The sequence below is a fragment of the Lepidothrix coronata genome, unplaced genomic scaffold (genome assembly GCF_001604755.1).
Source record: "Lepidothrix coronata isolate B3197 unplaced genomic scaffold, Lepidothrix_coronata-1.0 Scaffold23, whole genome shotgun sequence".
NCBI classification, from domain to species: Eukaryota; Metazoa; Chordata; class Aves; order Passeriformes; family Pipridae; genus Lepidothrix; species Lepidothrix coronata.
Genome location: NW_016690203.1, coordinates 2,990,469 through 3,011,934, shown reverse-complemented (window position 1 = coordinate 3,011,934; position 21,466 = coordinate 2,990,469). Strand labels below are relative to the sequence as shown.

Here is a 21,466-nt window from a genome sequence, read left to right as displayed (position 1 = left end):
GAAACTGAAAACTCTCAGAAGTGAAACTGGGACTCTGGTTTGTTTTTTTTTGTTTTTTTGCTAAGGCAGAGGTGGACTGAGGCGATGCAGAGGTGCACGGCTGAGAGAAATGGATGTTGAGGGAAGCTGGGTGTCTGGAGTTGATTTCCATGTGAATGCAGAACGTCTGCGAGATGTTCTTGTTTAGAAATTGAGTCCTGGTAATTTTTTCCATAGAGTACCACACAAGGAGTTTGGTCTCAAAAGCTAATCCCATATTCTCTTGGGACTGAAGTAAGCTAGAGATTTTTATGGTCTACATGTCATAGACAGGCATTTGTCAAAGCTTGTGACCTGGCTAAATTGTCTGTGCTGGCACAGCCATTGTGCAATAACCCAAAGTAGGAGACATTTGTCAAACATTGCATCAGAATAGCTTTATGAAAATATTCACCTTAGACTGGGGGGAGTGAAGGGAGTCATGATCTGGGAAATCTGAGACAGAACTTGGCCACTCTGCAGTGCCAAAGGCACACACACACAAAAAATCATACACTTCAAAAGGCTAATACATATTGACTTTGTCAGCTCTTTTGATAATTTGCGCTATCACAGACTGGTGGAGGTTGGCAGGGATCTCTGGAGGTCATCTGGTCCAACTCCCCTGCTCAAGCAGGGCCACCTAGAGCCAAGACCATGTACAAAAGACTTTTTGAATATGTCCAAGGAGAGAAACTCCACAACCTCCCTGGGCAACCTGTGGCAGTGCTTGGTCACCCTCACAGGGAACAATGTTTCCTGATGTTCAGGAAACATCATGTTTCTGTGTTTCAGTTTGTGCCTGTTGCCTCTGATCCTGAGGAGACCCTGGCTCTGTCCCTTTTGTACCCTTCCTTCAGGTATTTATGCACATTGATAAGATCCCCTGAGCCTTTTCTTATCTAGGCTCTGTCAGCCTTTCCCCATAGAAGAGGCCTTTCGTTGGACTTTCTCACATATGCACATATCTCTTTTCTACAGAGTAGCCAGAAGTGGACACAGCACTCCAGATGTGGCCTCCCCCGTGCCCAGTAAAGGGAAAAGATTACATCCCTTGACCTGCTGGCAATACATTTTCTAATGCAGACCAGGATACCATTAGCCCTGTTTTTTTCCCCCACCAGGCCAAGTTGCTGGCTCATGTCCATCAGGACCCCCAGATCCTTTTCTCTCAAGATGCTCTACAGCTGGTTGGCCCCCAGCATATACTGGTGCATGGGGTTGTTCCCTTCTAGGTGCAGGACTTAGCACTTGCCTTTGCTGAACTTCATGAGACTTCTGTTAGCCCATTTTTCCAGCTTGTCAAGGTCCCTCTGGATGGCAGCACAATCTTCTGGTGCATCACCCACTCCTCCCAGCTTGGTGTCATCAGCAAGTTTGCTGAAGATACACTCTGCCCATCACTCAGATCATTAATGAATGATGTTAAAGAGGAATGGACCCAGTACTGACCCCGTGGGGTACACTGCTAATTACTGGAGTCCAACTAGACTTTGGGCCATTCAACATCAGCCTCTGGGACCAGCCATTCAGAGTTTTCAATCCATTTGCCCATCCAGCCCATACTTGGACAAGTGAGGAATCTTATGGGAGACAACGTTGAAAGGCTCACTGAAGATTACACAGACATTATCTACTGCTCCCCCCTTGTCTACCAGGTCAGTCATTTCATTGTAGAAGTTCACATTGATCAAGAATTACTTCCCCTTGTGAATCCATGTTGACTACTGCTACGACTTTTTTGTCCTTTAGATACTTAATCCTCCAGGATTAGCTGCTCCATCACCTTCCCAAAGATCAAGGTGAGGTTGGCTGACTTATAATTCCCTGACTCCTCCTTCTTGAACATAGGAGTGACATTTGCTTTCATCCTTGTCTGGGAGGACTTCTCCCAGTTGCCACAACCAACTAAAGAAATATTAAAGAAAATAAGGATGGCACTGAATTTTTAGTAATGCTGGGTCAAATTCATCCTTTCAGATATACCTTTATGCTGAATAGTGAGGGAGCATTGTTCTCTGGAAGATTTTAACACATGCCCTAGTTGTTAAAACACGACATGTTTAGTGACAAGTGCACAGAGCCGAGAGTAAGGCAAGGTACAGTGATGGGCAGGTGGGAGAATCAAATCCGAAGCAGTCAAGTGTGCAGCAATCAGGGAAGATGTTGAGACAAGTGAGTTGTCATGCCTGCTATTCCCTCACTGATGCCCTGCATTTCCCCGTCACTGTCTTTTTATCTACTCCAAAATCCTTCAAACTGAGGCCAAGCGCTGCACAGTATCTCAAATCAAGGTAGAGTGGAGGGGGGATACTGGCACTACCAAAATACAGGATGAAAAAGGACAGAATAAAGACTCTGAAGAGAAGAATTAGTCAAGACAAGGGCAAATAAAAGTACCTCCCAAAAATTTGTCATATGTGATGGGTTTCAGAGACAAATATATCTTTTCACTGCTGTTGAGTCTTTTTTAATCTATCATGTTACATTAGAAACCATGATGGAGCCCTTTGCTGGCATTAAACAGTGCTGTGCAAAATGTTGGCAGCTCTTGACTGCAGCAGAGTATTAGATTTTCTTTGCTAGTCTAGTCTGAGGGGGAAGATGAAATGGTGGAGTATCACATAGCTCTGTGATGCTTGCAATTGCCCAGGTCTCTCTATCTCATCATTTATGTCTGCCCAAACAAAGGAATGGTGAATGGTCCTGGCCTAACCTGAGGGTGAAGGATACCAGGCATTTACATGCAGCTGCTAACCGGGAAAAAGGAAAGAGTTTCAGGGGATGTTCTACCTCTGGAACATCACCCACTCCTTTTCCTGAAAGGAGTAGAGGGAGGTTTTGGGATCAACTGGAGAATCCCATGATGGGGAGATTCAAGAAGGCACCAAACTCCCATCAGAGAAGTTGCTCCCCACTTCAGGAGTGATGTGCAGCTGCAGTGCGTCTGTAAACCTGACTCCAAACAAACCAGTTCCGGTCAGAGGGGCTGCTTGCCCTCTTTCTTTTATAACTGAATCCTGGATTTTATAGCTTCCCTGGGGCAGGGAAGCTGCCCAGAAGAAGCTGCCCCCTTGCAGAGCAGCAGAGGATGCTCTAGGAAAGCCTGGGATCACGGATCAGGTACTCCAACTTCCCAGCGCAGCCCAATAGGCCAAAGGAGCTTGTTGTCCATGCTGCTTGCCTGCCTAGCTGGAGGTGGGCAAGCTGTTGGGCCATGAAGAGACCTTCATGGCAGATGAGTAGGGACCTTTCCCTGTAACTTCTATGAGGGCCTCCCCAGGATAGCATTTACTGACAGTTTACATACAGCAGCCTTCCAGTACCTTAAGAGGGCCTGCAAGGGAGATGGAAAGGGACTTTTGACAAGGGCAAGTAGTGACAGGACAAGGGGGAATGGCTTTAAACTAACAGAAGGTGGGTTTAGATTAGATATTAGGAAGAAATTCTTTACTGAGGAGGTGGTGAGACACTGGAACAGGTTGCCCAGTGAGGTGGTGGATGTCCCATCCCTGGAAGTGTTCAGGGCCAGGTTGAATGGGGTTTTGAGCAACCTGGTCTAGTGAAAGGTGTTGCTGCCCATGGCAGGGTGGTTGGAAGCAGATGATCTTTTAAGGTCCCCTCCAACCCAAATCATTCTATGACAATACGAATCTACGATCTCCCTGCCCATTCCTCCCTCCAGGGCCTGGGTGCAACCAAGCTGCTGTATGCCTTCCCACCAGGTAACTGATGTCCTTGAGCTTGTAGAGGAGAAGAGACCCCAGTCCAGGAACCATTCCTGTTCCCCACTGGAGAAGCAGGCTGGCACCTCTGTAGCCCCAGATGTCTGAGATCAGGGTCTCCTGCTTGCAAGGCTACCTTTTAAATCAAAGCCAGTTGATTGCAGGGAGGCAGGAAGACCATTTCTATCTTGATTACTGCAATAAAGGAAATTGTGAAGACTTTTCCAGCATGCTGAAAAACTCCAATATTCTTTAGTATAAAGCTGATTATAGATGACATTAGAGATGCTTGCTCATTTAGCAAATACAATACATTGAATGCTTGTTTTATTAATTATTCATTAACCAGTAGTGTTGCTGCCTCCTGAATTCAGCGATGTCAGTGAAGAAGCAAGTTACTGATTTTATCTTGGTGCTAATGTGCTTTCCCTGTAGTTTGCTGGTTTGAAAGTTATTTATTATCAGAAAGGTAAGCAATGAATATTACAGGCTGTACACTTAGAAACACATTGATGTGGCCTACCACAGAGGAGAACATGTTCTCTTCACTAAAGTTATTAACATAAATGCTAATTTTACACAGTCAGGTCTGAGGCTAAGGACTTTGGTTAATTCCCACATATGGTCTGTGCAGTGCTTATGAATCTCAGTGCACTGAAACGGGAGCATAATTCCCATCCAGACTTGCCTCTAAAAGACTGGTTGTAATTTTTCTGTATGTATGCAAAAAAGTCCTTATTCATCTGTAAGTGATCTTTGTGTTAACGGTCTATCTTACAGAAAATATGCAAAATCCCAACCTTACGTAATGGTACCAGGTGTAAGTATATTTGCTTTCTGGGTATATTTGTCCAAAAGACATTTAGTCCCATATAAAACAAATCTATAAAACATTAAATCTTATTTGCTATTTTTCAAAAAGTCATCTCTGTTTACTCACATACAATAGCCTGCATGTGAAACTCTTGGGTTTCTGGACATAGACAGATGACCATGCACATAAGTTAGACTTACTTCTCTAGCAGTCCTGTTTCTAGTCCCAGTAATAGCCACGGTGCACATATATGAGCACCCATATATTTAAAAGCCGACTGGAGTCAGGATAAAAAATTGTGTTTATGTGTTTGACTGCTTTACAAGGATTGCCTGTATTAAATCTCCTGCACATGTGTTGCCAAATAGGCCACAATACACTGAAGGAGGGGAGTGCAAACTGTAACTTCTGAGAGAGGTTAAATATTTTGCTTAGAGCAATTTCTCCATTTTACAATCATCAGCCTATAAAATGAAATTCATTCCTGCCAGTTTGCTTCTTTTATTTACTTGTACTGATATGTGATTTTTTTCCTTTACAGAAATTACAAAGTCATCCAAGCTAAGCAACTGTTGTGTTTTTGATTAACTCCCCACAATCAGCAGACAGAAAATATGAAGATTTATAGTTAGATTTCTTTCAAGGTGGAAATTTATGAGCTAGTTCTTTATGGAGCTGCCCTAAAATTGTCAGTATTAACCACCAAGATAAAAAACCAAAACCAACAAACCACCTTCACTTTTAAAGCCAGAATATAATATTTTGAAGTAGCTACTTCCTTGTTTGTGTTTGTTTCACCTGTTTTTATTAATGCCATTCTTTTACTCAAAAGGGAGTACTGCACGGACTCCATGTGGCCTCTTGCTTACTGGAGACATAAGACTATTTCTATTACCAAAATACATTATTTTGCTACTGCCACAAGCTTGCATTATATCATCGTGAATTATTTTGCCCAGCAGAGAAGTGTGGTTTCCTCTTAGATAAAAGCTGACAGTAGTTTGACAACTAAAAGCAACACTGCAATCAATTTAGGGCAGAAAATGAAGGATACCACACCTCACTGAAACTACAAAGGAAATTAAGGTAGACTTAATATATTTATCTCAGCTGTGTTGACAGCCTGAATTAGACCTCAAATGCAGACTGTGTCAGGGGGCTGAAGAGTATAGGAAGCTTGAAGGTGAAATTGTGACCCCACAATATATTCTGCCTTGACTTCTGCACAGAAAGGATGGGAGAAACAGATGCTGCAATGACAGTGTGGCGTGACTTGAACTGATTCCATGAGAGCAGGCAATGGGGAGCAATGACAGACTCCAGGAATAAGAAATTCCTTTCTGGGCTGGTGACATCTCTTATTGAAATGAACTTCTGACATGGAGAAAACACTTTCCATTTCATCAGTGGTCACATGGGTGCCTCTGGGGAGACCTTGCCCTCAAATGTTGCTTCCTGCTGCCTGTTGCCTGCCATTAAAATCATCCCCCTCCTCAGCACAACATTCCCCCTCCTTTATAGTAATATAACTAAAATGTCTCTTTACATTTGAAGCTCCCTCTTCTAACATGGAGAGACACATCTGCCCAAGGACAGACTATATCCACTCTGTGAGGCTTTGCTTTCATAAATAACAAAACATCTCCTGGTCCTGGTTGAGCAAAGCTGATGGGGGCAGGGTTTCATCCCATTCCAAGGTGGAGCTGCAAAGGTTAAGGAGACTGACCATCCCTCATACGAGAAAGCATGTAGAGGTGATGTGTTTTGCAGTGGCACCGTCACCTCCCCTTTCCCTTGATTGCTCCATTGACCTTTTGCCACAACAAATTACTCAGAGGAAGCAAACTCATGCTGCTAGTTATGAAATGCAAAACAACTATCAACTATCAAAACAATAGTAGTAGCATCATTCATGATGTTAGACATGCCTTTTTCTGTGATGAACGAAGATGTTAGCCATGGAAATAAATATAAATTCCTAATATAAAGACACAAGCGCAAACGGTGCTCAGAAATTAGGATACTTGTCCTACTGAAACACAGAGTTAGATGTCTAAAGAGATCTCGGTATGTGGGTGTTTTTATTCTAAAGCGCGCAAACTTTGTTGTTATGACAGTTGGTCAAGTAGTGGAATTTTCCAAAGTTCATAGACACATATGTACATTTTGAGATCCCCCAAACTACCTTAAATATGTATATGTGTGCATGTGTCTCTTTTAGTGGCTTGCCTGACGTTTGGAAAGCTCCTGGAAGATGCCAACTTCTCAGAATACTTTAACTACAAAGCCACTTTTCTTTTCAGCACAATAGAGCTCACCAGGACATATATCACAGGAAAGAGCCCATCTCCCATCTGTACCCATGTACAGAACCCAGATTAGTTCTGCTCAGAGTATTTATTCCCAGTGGTTGAGCCCAGATGTGTAGTGATAGCTCAGTTTTAGCTTGTCACCCATAAATAATCACCTGCTTTTTCTGCCTTCCTCCAGATGCTAAGGGCAATTTAGATAGCTCCCTCGGGGTTTCCACAAATGAAGAGCTTCCTCATAAAGCTAAACTAAAAGGGAAAAAAATGTGGTTTTCCCTAGGTACCATCACAGTTAAAACCTAGGCTCAGCCCTTTGCAGCTTTTCTCGGTCACCCCCATTCATGTATCTAGTGCTGTCACTTTGTCCCCTCTAATCCAGGATTTAGATGAGCTTGTTTACCACAATCCCATTTTCCGTGTGATTTATTCCCAGCACTCGACATGTGAGGAGGCAAGTGGCACACACGTACGTGTGCGTGTGCGTGCTGCCGTCAGGGATGAGCTCTTGCTTTAGGCACTTGCTTTTCTCTCATTAGTGGAAGCTAACAATAAGTGTGAGAATTGCAGACGTCAAACGTAATTAGGAAGAAATTATTTCACGTTACCCAACCAAATGAGGTCTATGAATAAAGCCTAATCCTTCTGTCTGCCCATTCTTTTTATCCCTAAATGACTCGGAGATGGGGAGGGCACAAAATGCTCTCCACAGCACCAGACAGGGAACAGCCACAGGGAGATTCAGCCACACTCAACCGGGGCCATCATGCTGCCATCCTCTGGCTGAATAAACCCTCCCCTTAAGAGAACTGAAACATTGTTTAAATAATTAACCATTTCAAAAAGCTAAATCTCTTCACAGCCTAAATTTTAGTAAATAAAAATGATCACTTTGGACTATTCAGAACTTCAGACTTCAGAACTGCTGTGCATCCCAACAACTGTGCAAGCCTCTGAGACTGACCCTTCCTCAGCACTGGTAATATCTGTCACCTTCTTGGTGATGCTCAAGGTGCAATCCTTTTCCCAAACTGTCCTATTTTTCTGCTCTTCTTTTTTATTCTTTCTAGTACCTGATCTGAACAAGTCCAAAAACCTTTTAGGCAGCCTCATGACATTTAAAAAAAAAAAAAAAGGTAATTTTTTATGCTTGTGGGAATTCACCAAGTTCATTTCATCACAGGATTTCTAAGCAGCTTTTTTCAGTACAGCTGAGTATTGATCAGGGAATGCATAGAGTAGATTACTTTTCTGAACAAGGTAGTAGGTGACCATCATTTGTCAAACCTGCCACTCCATAAAGTTTTATGACTTCTCATGCTACATTTCTCAGTCACAGACATCTTGGTACTATTTCCAAAGCATCAATGGGACTATAAACACATCCAGCAGGTGTGCATGTCCATATCTCAAGTGTGCTTATTTACAGCCATATGCACACTCACAGTGTCTCTGTGATCTATTGCCTCATGATACTTGCAATACATTATTTATATTGCTTCAGATCAATATTTTCCACTTGCTAGTGCAAGGAGAGCACCCTGTATTGTAGTGAATAAATCTAGGGCTATACAAAAACCAATGCAGATCTCTACTGTACATCTGACAGAGGAGCTTGCCACTGATTCACTGCTTTAAGGCAAGCAGAACATTTAAAGTCAGCAGAATATGTATAGTGACACATTCACAGGATTCAGTTGATAACAGAAAAAGCACCCCTCAAAGTCACAAGGGTGGCAATAGGTAGTTTGTTACTTTCTTCCTTATTTGTTTCTCATTTTATTATTTGGTTAAGGTGCAGAGGGCTGCTCCCCGATCTCATGTCTCTTTGCTTTCACACTGGGCATGGCCTTGGGTTAAACATGATCCCTACAACTAACAGCTTTTGGCAGCAGCACAGCACAAAGTCTTACAGGCTTGCAAAATCTTACTGGGCTGCCTGTGGCACCTGCCAGTGAAGGGCAGCAGTCCTTGACAAGCACTGCTTGCCTGTGGACAGCCTTTATGTGCCTCCTCTGACTCCTGACCTAGAGTCAGCGTGCCCTCTGCCCCAAGGTGGGTAGGAATGTGCTGATGAGACAGACATGATGCTGACCAGTAATAATACTGTACATATCAAGAAGTTTTCTTAACACTGTTTATTAGCAATATGATCATAACCACTGGATTATCAGATTTTTTTGCATTATTATCCTATTCCAGCAGGTAGGAAAAGACAGGATGGAAACAATTCATGGAAAACAAAGACGCTGTCCTGTGTTCTTGAAAAGCAGGGGACCAAAATCTCAGCTTTAATACTCCTGTATCTAATTCCTAATGAGCACCTTCACAAGAGTTGGGGGGTTAAAAGACTCAAAAAAGACTTGAGTGCTTTAGAAAGCCTCTCTTGTAGGATACATGGCATATCAGCCATAGTCTAAAGACATGTTGTCTCAGGGTATGGGAGAGACTTTGTGAAAGACACACAAAGAAACCAGGTCTTTCGAATTTAAGGGAGTGCAAAGTCCTCAGCAAAGTCCGGTGTCTTTCTAAAGAGCTCTTGCGCTTACTAAATAATATGTTGATTGAAAGTCTGTGTGGTCTCTTATGACCACTGCTGTGATTCCTGGGTGAAACAGAAATGCCAGGACTGGCACTGAAGCACCTGTCTCAGTACCAGGGACAGTCCTGCAGTCTCTGGGAGACATGTGGCTCTGCTGTCCATCAGCCATCAATGCAGGCCCTCCTCCTCACTGGGGGTTCCTGGCAGGCAATGCCTTTATCATCACCGTGAGAGAACCTCCAAGTGTCACAGTCATAGCCCAGATATGCCCTATTCCTCTCACACTGATAGCCACTGAAAGCTAAATGCAGGTCCTGCTGGCCCCTGCATAACCAGGGGACCTGTGCTTCCCAGCAAGTCCCTCACAGCCAGAGAGACTGGCAGAAGGGTTATAACTGTCTTTTCCCTCTGCCTTCCAGACCCCTGTTAACTTCCATACCCCTGTTTTTCTGCTTTCTGTCTTACAGTCACATATACACACTTCTTGAGCAGCTGTGAGGCTGTGCAGGCACCAGAGGGATAAAATGGAGGAGGAGTTTGGGAGAAGTTGAACAGGCAAAAAAACCCCAACCCAACCAACCAAAAAGCCAAACCACCCCTGAAAAAATCCCCAAACCCAATACTCACTTAAAGATTTACTTAGCACAGAAGGTTTGCATTTCAAAGTAGAAGTTAATGGAGCTGTAAAGGTTTTTAGCAGACAAGAACATGGCCTCCAGCATCCATTTCATATCCCCAAGTCACATGTGGTTATGAGCTGGAAGTTCTGCATCTTAATTCACTATTTTTGCTCCTTGCTTCATAGTGCATATCACATTTTGGAGTAATCTGTTACGGTTTGTTTAGAGGAGGAGGCCTTCTAATTAGTTGCTGTAACTAGTTGCCATAATTACTGTTTAAGACTGCTCATGCTGCAGTGGCCTATTCATGTGGCTGGAATTCATATCATGTTGGATCTCCTGCCTTTGCTAGGACATATTTTCCCACCTTGGTCAAGAAGCTTCATTTTTGCTTGGGTCTACATGTGCTGAGCCATGATATAGGATACAAACCAGCAAAGGTTTGTGAACATGTGAAGTGTTTCTATGATAGGCATAAAGATTTTATCTCATGGCTAAGCTAACATTTAGATGTGTAATGGGCCAGATCCTGCTATAGGATACAGTCTCTGCAGCCTCACCTTACAGCTGGTCTGGTGTAAGTCAAGGCACCATGCTCCCAGCATGGGAAACAGGCAACACAGTGAAATCTGCTCTGGAGTCTCTCTTCCAGTTGGTGGATACAATAATAGAGTCATAACAATTTCCTGGGACTAACAGGAGGTTCAGAGGTTCCAAGCTACATTAAAACAGGATCTGAACAGACTGTTCTCTGCCAAACTGATTCCCGGTGAGACTCTAATAAGGCTGGAGGAACTACACTTGGGGTGATTTTGGTCCCACACAGTATGTCAATGGCCAATCTCAATATGCTTGGCTATAAGCATCTTTAAAAATTACATCCTCTTTACAGTACTAAATTCTGATCTGCCAAATGTGGCAGCCAATGAGCTCTTCCAAACTAAATACTGTGAGGATTATGCATAAATACTGAAGTATCCTAATCAGCCTCTTGGTGAAAATTAATTGATCCATTACAGACAATAACTATATGCTGAAGTTTTTATTCTGCATTTTTTACTTCTGTAAGTAGCATATGTGATTTGATTGGCTGGCTATTTTAAACTCTAGGGAACTATTGGTGGAACAGTACAAATCCCTCTGAAATCCAAAATTGCCAGCTGCAATTATAGTCTGCATCTAGCATCTTCTCTAAGGACTATAAATGCTTCATTACTTTAATTTTGCTTGGCATTTGCATCACTGTGTGAGCATCACTGTGTGACAATTACCAAGCAACAGCAAAGGACGGATTCAGTAATGAAGTCTGGACAGTAAAGAAATACTGTTCAAAATGAAAATTTCAATTTTAATGTAGTATTCAACAGTCTGTGCACATGGATACATTACATTTAGATACAAAGCAGTGGTAAGACAGGCACCTCGCTTTTTGCTGCTGAAATGCCCATGGCTTTTTGCATATTAGAGATGAACAGAATTGTTCTGTCCTCATACTTCATTGTTTTCAACTGCTCAAAAGGATGAGATGCTAAGTTGTAAATACTAGTAATTAAAAGGTCAGTTAAATGGCAACTGTACCATTCCAGTTAAGGCTTGTGAAATTCTACTAGTTTCAGTGATTTTACACTTAGACAAAGTGGGAATGAAACAGTTTCATTCAGCTCAGCTGTTTTTTTAACTCATATATACTCAATTTTAATTATTTGAACTATTTGTGATTGCCCCTAAGTCCTAGGGGCAATATTAGAAGGCAAGATCAAGCATTATAGCTCAGACTGAATTAGCAGAGCTGCAATTGGGGAAACAAACAACATTATGAGAATGTGGGTCTTAGGCAGGAAGGGGTTTGGGTATTGCCAAAATTAGCTTCCCTCGTTAAAAAGGCGTATGCTGAAGAAACATTCTTAACTGGGGAAAAAGCAGGTTTTGGAGAGGTGAGAAATAAAATACTTATAATGAAAAAGACCTGGGGCACAGTAAGCTGTGCAGAATCAATACTTGTAAATGACACTACTTTCCTTCATCAGCCAGAGCTGGAAAACTTTGGAGAGACCTAGGTAATTTAGGCAAATGGGCAACACAGTGGAAACGCTGTCCAATGTCATTGCAAGGTCAAGCAGTGCGATACGCTAAGAGATAAAAATTTCAACTCTTCGCATGCTTCAAAAGGGTTCAAAATGAATCATATAAACACTGAGACTTTGTTGTCCTGCGTCGTTCTTTGGGATCCAGAGTTTCACATGCAGCTACAGTCTAACAAGGTAGTAGGCTGAATAAAGACTGAACCAAAAAATCACACTACCAGCAACAGTGTAGTACCATCTAACATATTTTCGGCATGATTGCTGAGACCCCTCAACAAGAATACTGAAAAATTAGACAGGTCTTGGAGTAGGCTAAGCATGATCCAGCACAAAGACTTTCAAAGACAGATTGGAAAGATGTGGTAACTTTTTTCCAAATAGGTGATAAATGAAAAAGAGTAAAGCCATGGAAAAAAGTAAATAAAATGCTGAAAGTGGTATTTACCAGGAGTTCCTATTCATCCTGTCTCCACAGCATGGTAGCAGTGTTCCCTGCTTATCCACCCTAAAAATTAAAAAACCGAAACCTACAAGAAAATTCCCAAAAGCTGGCTAGTCATGTCCTTGTGGTTTTCTTAGAGTCACACTCAAGGGTCACTAACAGCATTCCCCAGCTCTACATACCACCAAGCTTACAACTTAACAGTGTTAAAATTGATTACAGAAATCATGGCTAGAGCGTAGGAGGTTCTTAGACATTTCTATCTGACCTCAATTTACTAATTTTTTTCAGAAATCTTTCACATTTAATAGCCACCCCTCTATATGCCATGCAATAAGGAAAACCATTACAGCTGGTGAATAACACTGCTATGAAGAATAAGAAAGTGTCTAGACAGGGTAAATCTGTCCAACCTGACCCAACAAGGCAAGTACTAAAGGACTTAAGTATTTTGGACCAGGAAAAGTCTCAGCTACTCATGGAGATGCAGTCAGAAGAGAAAGTTATACCTCTGCCCATTGGCCAAACTAATAGCTTATAAAATGGCACCTGCAGCAACAGTCCAAAATGTTATCAAAGCTGAATATTTCCCAGTGATGCATCAAAAAGGACCAAATCCACACAGCTCATATTGATACTTAACATAATCAAAGTTCTCATAGCATATGCCAGGAAAATGAACTAGGCAGTTATACGGGAAGTTTTATTGGAGCAAAAATAATGTCTAGAGTCTTTTTTTTCCTCCCCATGGCTTTTCCTCTTGAATATTGTGACAGATCACAAATGTTTAAAGACTAAGGATAAAAACTGCATCCCACCACATATTTCCAAAAGCAAGAGTTAAGAAAAATGTTTGCCTCTTACCTTGTTAACTTTGTCCCAATCTGCTGCCTAAGTTCGAGCCTCTCTTCATCAGTCTGCATGGGAAGGATGTTCTTTTCCTCCAGCTCTCGCTTAGAAGGCCTGTTACTTAGTTTGATAGCTAAAGAGTCCTTCCTGCAGATTTTCCTTGCCAGGGAGCCTGTGGGAGAGATGAGAGGCTCTGCCAAAAGAGGTGTCATCATTTCATTACAGCATGCATCTGGCAAAGAAGTACTAGCCAAGAGAGGATACAAGGCTCTCATTTACAGTGGGATGGACTATGGGAAAAGAGATGTCATTAACTTCATCTGCTCAATTAACCTCAGTTCATATCATAATAAGGAAAAGCTGAAATTGGTAGGTATACAGGAAAAAGAAATTAATATATTGCTCCATAGAGGGAAGTGGAGAAGAAGCATTGCTCCTGTAGCTTTCTCTAGCACAGTTTCTGAACCACATAATGTAATGAATAATTTGACCTCAGGTTCTGGGCAGGCATCAGAGTTACAGCATGTTAGAAGAGAGAGGTATCTGAGTGCCTCCTGCAATATAATATCAAGACATCTAAGCTAGCACTAGAAGAAAACAAAAGTCAATCAGAAGCAGCACAGAACTTCATGTACATTAACTGACACTGCTTCCCAGACAGTGACAAAGACACTGTGAAAACAAGTGGCGTTTCGTGGCTCAAGCTTGCTTTCTGAGGCTTGTGTCCAAAGCAGTTTGAGCAAGGAAGACAGACACAAACAGACAGAGACAAACCCATGAGAGGTTTTGGCCTTTGGCAGGAGAGTGTGAGATAGTGCAGTTCTGCTCTGTTTTTAGGTTTAGGAGCAAACACTGCTTAATTTCACTCAGAGGGTAAGGGAGGGTCCTGAGAAGATGAAATATGCCTGTATTAGGATCTTTGTGTGTTTTAAAAGGGTGTTGTTTGATTGTACTGCTTCCAGTTTTCAGAAAAAAAGAAATCCAAGGGCCTGAAACTTCAGATCAATGTGTAGGATGACAAACAGTTATTGTATGCAAAGTACAATATGGGAAAGTCCTGTGATGCCACACTGAGTCAGGAGGTGGGGTTTCTTAGAGAGGTCAGGAAGGGGCCACAGGTCCCTTCCCAGACTGTAATTGTGATATGGCTATCAATTAACCTCTTCTGTCTGAGCCCAATCCTCTGATTGTGACCCCTTTCAAAGTATGTGCACACTTGGGAAAGTGAATCCAAAATTTCGAAGTGAACTAATATAAGCCAATACCAGTCATTTGAATTTAGTCTGAGAGCTACCCAGACAAGGATTCATGTGGATTAGGGAAATCACTATAAATTCATACTACTCGTTATTTTGGATTACATCTCCACATAGTCAAGCCCTGAAAGATGCAAAAGCCACAGTCAAGAAAGAGAGTACACAGGCCTTTTGTTTCCCTTGTGCATTGTAAGTTCAGACTGAAAATTAAATAAGTGAGAAAGGAAAGATGGAATGAATCTTACTTGTAAATAATGAGTTGTCCTCCTCTTCATCTTCCTCTTCTTCCTCCTCCTGTCTTGGATAGAGGCAAGAAGAATCTTCATAGTCAGTTTCATGAGGCACATTTTCTTTATTGTCATCGCATTCGATCACAACAGTTGGCACTTGTCTCATGTCTGGAAGGCCCCCAGGTCCTGTTTTTGTAACACTGTCACCTGTGTGTAAACCAGAGCTGTTGGGAAAGAAAAACAAATAAATAAACTAAAGGAAACAGCTCAGTGAAAGACAGTTACTTCTCTCACTGTATTTAGGAAAGTAGTGGTCTTTCATCCCTTTTTGAGAAGAAACGAGAACAGAAAGATCTTCAAGACCAGCAAGACATCTAATGGGTTTAAACTGAGTACACCTTAGATTTAGGGTACGACACTTATTAGGGAGAGGTAGGACAGCATGCAGGCAGAAATACTTGCAGCCAGGATGAAGTACTAAAGATCTGTAACAAATACTTCATGACCAGCTACTCAGGGTGGTAAGCTTGCCTTCAACTCATTGTCTGTGTGACCACTGGTGTGCAGGCAGTAAGGAGACAGTGTCTCACCTGAATGCAAAAGGTGAAATAAGACTGGGAAGAAGGAAACATACACACTGTAGGGGATAATTGTAGAAAGGCAGAGGGAAAACATGATGGAAAACAGAGGAAAAACTCAGGCAAGATGATGTTGGCTTGAGGGGAAAGCAAGGGCACAATTCTCTGAAGTGCAGGGGGCTGAGCATGTGGAACTGGGCTTGGAGAAAAGAGAGTCTAGGAGCAGGTGAGAGTAACCAGGGAAATAGCTAAAACCTGGGAGGTTTGTTTGCTAATGGCACACATATATTGGGGGCTCTGCCATGATGATATCCCTTTTCCAGTCTGGGCTCCTTATCCAGCCAGGTGTTGAAGAGCAATAAGAATTGGAGCTAACATATTTTTTTTGTCACAGTGTGATCGATTATTTTCTGCAGCTCACTAAATTAAGGCTTGTGTTCAGTACTGCTACCACCTGCTCTGTTTATGTGTTGATTTCAAAGCCCTTTACCTAGGAACATATCAATACAAATAGGGAAACAGGAACATGAGGAGGTGAAGACCAAAGTCAAACAAAAGGTGAAAGGAAAAGTCAGAGACAGAACCCTGTTTCCCAGCCAATTTTTATCTATATAGCTCATGTTGCTTTTCCAATGTGAAATCACAATGAGAGACTGGCAGGCAAAAATGATGGCAGCTTAGGTTTATTTGTGAGACAGCAGAAACCATCCTCTCAATTTCCAGCTGAGGTAACAGCTATATGAAAAACGGGGAACATTTGCCTGTTGGACATCCTCTATATGTCAAACTCCCATTTTACTTTCCAGAAGAACATAGGTGTGAAAGCAGATGTGCTGGCCAAGTTGACCTGGAGGCATACAAATTTGTGTCTCTCCTTAACCAGTACCGAGTAGCCTCAATTCCCTTGAACATTTTAGCCTGCTCTGAATACCAGAGCCATTCTGCATCTTGAAATGATTTAAATTATTTTCTACTGAGTCAAGTGAAACATTTTGCTTTCTTCCAGCCCTAAAGTTAACATGGACTCTTAAATGGCTGCCAGATAAAATCACAGAAAGACTTCTAAAAATGTAGATCTCGGGATATAATGCTAGTCCACAATATGATTATGGATTAAGGGGAAGAAAAGGCTTTGGATCCTATGAGCAAACCGTACCATGCTGTTATTATCATATTCAGCTTCAAAGAAATAATTTTGTTAATTCCAACATTTACTATTGCAGACTAACCAACAATAAGATGCAGAGCTCTACTGGATGCCTTTAAGAGAAAATCTATTTTCTTAGTGATAGTCCATTTTTGTATCACAAAGTAAGAGAGATTCATGAATAACTGGCTTGTGAATTTTTGTATTAAACTTCAAAGACTTTGACCCAAAAAACTTTATGCCTGATGTAGTTTTAAAATTCATCAGCTGAATTCTTATAAATGACACATCAACACACTAGAATATTTAAAAACTTTCAGCTAACTTTTAATTTATTGTAAAACTTTAAGAATTTTAATCTTATGAACTTCATTAAATCTGTTTTCCCTGTAACCTAATTTTTGAATAAGTCTTTTTATGAGGAAAGGCAGGAAATCAAATTTCAGAAAGAAATTATAATACTGTTAAATTCCATTAACGTTGTTAAAAAAAAAACAACACCACTTCCAACAGTGAACACATAACCACTGGATCATCAAGTTAATTCTAAAACAGTACATACACAGAGGAAATACAAGTTCACTAAGCCCTTTCTGGAAGTACAAATGAAAGGAGCAAAAAGTAGTCAGCGCCCAGGACTACTTGGTTCTTTTCTGTTCTGTGTAGGATGGATGTAGGTTACAGATTGCATCCTTATGGGTGAGTACATAGGGTAACAGATATCAGTGATTCATCAGTTTAGGTTATCGAGCAGGTATCAGATGGCAACAAGAGTTACAAGTTACCACAGAGGATCTTTATTTGAACTAGTGATCTAGAAATAGACAGCTTCCCATCTCATTGTCATTTTTCTGAATCATCCACTTTCTTGATAATACTACTTTCTATTTTAAGCCCCTCATTTTTCCTGGTGTTTTGTGTTGTTCTTGATTAAAATCAGCCTTTTCCACGGCATTTTGGCTAAGTCAGCTGTCTAAGCAAAGCACTTACGAAATACATGCAGTACTGCAGTATACTTAAGAAAGACAAATCAAGGTCAGTGGATATGTCCATTGTGTATAAATTCCTCTGGATCATTAGCAAAACTCTCACATGGTTAGGTGGTCTACACCACAAAATTTTTCAGCATTATTCACCAAAAAACACACTATTGTTTGAAACAGCTCTCTTTAAATCAGTTTTGTGTTTTGCAACAAAATTAGAGAACAAAGCTACAGTGAAGCAAGAACTTGTTTCAAGACGATAAATGCATCAACACATGGATTTGAATAATTCATAGCTCACTAGTACAAGCACTTGCAATTATTGCTGCATCATCTTTACATGATCAAAACAGCAAAAAAGTTACATCACTATAGCTTGCAACATTTCTTATGGGAAAATATTTTAATGAAAAATCTCATTAAAAAAAATCAAAAAGAAAAAATGAGAAAGAAAAAAAGTGAAATCCCTCCTGTAAAATCTAGTGGAAAAAACCCCCACGCTTCTCATCTGTTATCCCAAGCCCTTTGATTTTGGAATAAAGGGTTACATTCTTATCAGCACGTTTTCAGATCCACAGTACACTTTTCTGTACTTACCAGTTAAAACAAAAATCTGAAAAAACTTTAAACCATTGTATATATGTTTCTACTACAGGCATGTGTGTCAGAGACAGAGAGAGAAGGCAGAGTTATAAATATTAAGTGTTTCTATCCTTAGGCAATGCTGAAGTTTAGACAAGAGGTAATTCTCTTGACAAGTTTTATGGAAGATAAATGCTTTCTGACTCAAATACGTTTTATAAGATTTACAAGACACTGACAGTAATGTCTAATGCATTTCATTTCGTAAATCTACAGTCTGAAGCTGGGCTGGGTGTCCCAGAGGAACTGGTCTCACACACTGTCTTTTTCACTGCTCTGCCACATAGGTAATTCTAGCCCGGAGTGAGATATTGCCACTTAACAGTTCTTTAGTACCCATGTTGAACAAATAAGAGGCCTTGATTCAGCTGCTCCTGTACGTGAGCCCACAGAGTAATTGAAATTAATTGCCACCTTTCCAGACAGACTGAGAACTATAAGGGCAAGGCAGAAAATAAGGCTATTTCAGATCAAGGAAATGCCTCGCTAAGTCAAAATTAAAGACACATTCCAGTGGCACCAGAGAGTTGCTAAAGCTTCCTTTGCTGTTGTTTGTGACTCACAGCTTTGGGGCACGGTCTTTCTTCTCAAGTTCATTTCAGTCATGAGGATATTTTGGTGTCAGGGCTTATCAGATTTTCACCAACTCTTAAAAAGCATTCTGAAATGGTAAAAAACAGTGCCCAAATCTAGATTTTACTAATTCTTGACATGTACCCTTTGGGCTGAAGGGAAAAGTCGTTTGCAGTAGGGCACAAATTGGCAACAGAGGTTGCAGAAAAAAGGTTATGTGGAAATTACACATTTTTCTGCTTCAACTTAATCTATAATAAACCCGGCAATTTATCAGGGAAAATAGAGACAAACTGGTAGCACAAATGACATGTCGTAATAGTCATACTATGACAAGGGACAGATTGCCCTTCTGAGAATAGATTATGAATAGACATTATGAGTCCCACAAAATGTTTGCAATCAAGTGTTAAGTGTGCAAATTAACTTAATGTTTTATAATGTCTGTAATAAAACTGAATAAAAAAAATTCCAGGAATTAACTGCCATTTTAAGTCATAAGAGCAACTGGGACTTGAATAGCTATTACATGCTTTTAATGTACCTCAAGACATTAACTTATTAATATGCACTAGATCCAGGTGAGGCAGTAACCTGCAATCACTCCTGCAGAGGGGAAAATAGAGGTAGAGAGGCTCAGTGGTTTTCTCAAGGTCAAAGACAACAAAATAACTTCTGGCTTCCAGACCCTTACTGAGGGAGAGCTCATTTTTCTCTGGCAAGCTTGTGGCTCATTGGCAAAGCAGTGATTTCAACTATCAGTGTTAGACTATCTGAATTATAGAGACCTTATCTGTGTAAGGAAAAAATCCAGACTGCTAGAGGAAGGGGATATTTCAGCCTTTCATTCTTTGTTCCTGTCCACACTTACAGATCTGGTGGAGAGAAGAGTTGTGAGGTCTAATAAAAGTTTACTGGGCAAAATGTGGATTTGACACAAACTGGTTATGGATTCAGTGTGTTTCAATGGAGCTTAAATGGCCTTGAAGAGCTTTCACTGCAGCAGGACCAAAGAAACTAGACACAAGGAAGAAAAGGAAAAATTCCTGAAGGAAAAGAAAAAATTTAAAGCAGAAACCTGTACTTGTCTAGATAATCCTTCCTTACTAAAAAAACCCACTAGTCTAAATAATCCCCCAAATTACCAGCTTTGGCAGCATGGCAATTATTCTGTAAAATTGTAGGATTCTTTTGAGACAATGTCTGAGATTAGCAAAAAAAAAAAAGAAGCTGCTAATGAACCTTAGCATTCCCCAGAAGGTGCCTCAGAGACTTGACAGGCTCTCTTATCTCCTCAAGATTATTGACCCAACAGCAGTGACCCAGTACATTGTTATCTTGGAAGCAACTGTAAAGTTCATACAGGAAACTAGGGTGTCATTGCATATCCTATGCATGCAACAGATGTTAGCACACTCCTGAATTTTAAACAGAGGGAAGTAGATCTAGGATCTTTGCAGTTTTAACAGGCCCTCAAGAGTTCTGGGCTGAAGTGTACAATGATAAATATTGCAGTGTAATTTCTCTTGAGTTTAATGCAGATTTTATACAATTAAGGGAAAATAACTACTGTAAAAAATAGTGGAAAACATTGGCATTTGGTACAAATAATCCTCTCCCAAGTTAAATAAATATATTTTAAAAATCTGCACAAATATTCAAGAAAATGTAGCAAATTTACCTAGATCACAATGTGTCTTGAAAAAGCAATTTAAGAATTTAACAGCAAGCGTTAGCTCCACAGACATGTATATGGTTTGAAATACTTTTACCTCTAAGTACTATAAAAAGAACAATTGGTCTTGCAGAGGAAACGGTCATCCCCTATTTTCTCCCTTTTGAATGCAGAAGTTATTGATTTGTTTTGACAAGGAGCACAACTGAAGTACTCAATAAATTAATCCATGATTGAAATAACAGTTCATCAACACAAAAAGGCTATGAAAAATCAACTGCCTGCAATACCATGAACTAGGATTCCTATTAATTTTAAATGTGAAATATCAGTGCCATAACCTTTTCTTATTTTCTTCTGCAATGGAAGGCAATTTGTTCACATTGGGAAATGAATCCTACCTTATTCAGTTTTTAACAAGCAGCAGAGCTTCAGCTTCAAAGTAATAGTTATGTACAAACAGCATCACCTTCTTTAAATCAGTTAAATGTATTTTTAGACATAAGCGTGATGGATGACTAGAAATTGGAGCATTCATTGCTGAGGGGCAACAGATGCCACAATGAAGTCATACTCTGAGAGATGTCCCTGAGCTCAGGATAACAAAGTGCCTTCTGTGCACAGTGTGAGCCAGACAGTAAGATATCCAAGCTAAGCGGGGGATGGCCTGGGCAGTGTAGCCCCAAAGGAGCCTTTGGGATACAACAGCTACCCCTCTGTGCCTGGTGCATTGAGCTTTGGGGAGATGCAGATGCACCCGATTAGCCACGCTGGCAATGTGAGAGGTAAATGGGTAGTCACTGGGTATGGTGTGGAGAGGCAATGTGGATGCTCTTTCTAACTCCACCTCTACAGTTCTTTTACTGATGGGAATAGGAATCTCCTTTATAGTCCCAGCAGTTTTTCCCCAGCTGGGAATTCCCCCATGCTGTAGAAACTAAACCTGCACCCCTTACCTCATGATGTAATCACTATTCCGGTA

General features: G+C 41.0%; 1 protein-coding gene across 1 annotated transcript in view; it reads right to left on the bottom strand.

Moving 5' to 3' along the window:
* The window catches only part of PHACTR1 (phosphatase and actin regulator 1), a 312,791-nt gene that overhangs the window by 37,767 nt on the left and 253,558 nt on the right, over window positions 1–21,466 (bottom strand). Inside the window, exons 10-11 of the mRNA XM_017808609.1 lie at window positions 14,902–15,110; window positions 13,416–13,572 (exon numbers count right to left, since the gene is read on the bottom strand). Coding sequence (XP_017664098.1) covers window positions 13,416–13,572; window positions 14,902–15,110 — 366 coding nt within the window. The remainder of the gene's footprint in view (window positions 1–13,415; window positions 13,573–14,901; window positions 15,111–21,466) is intronic.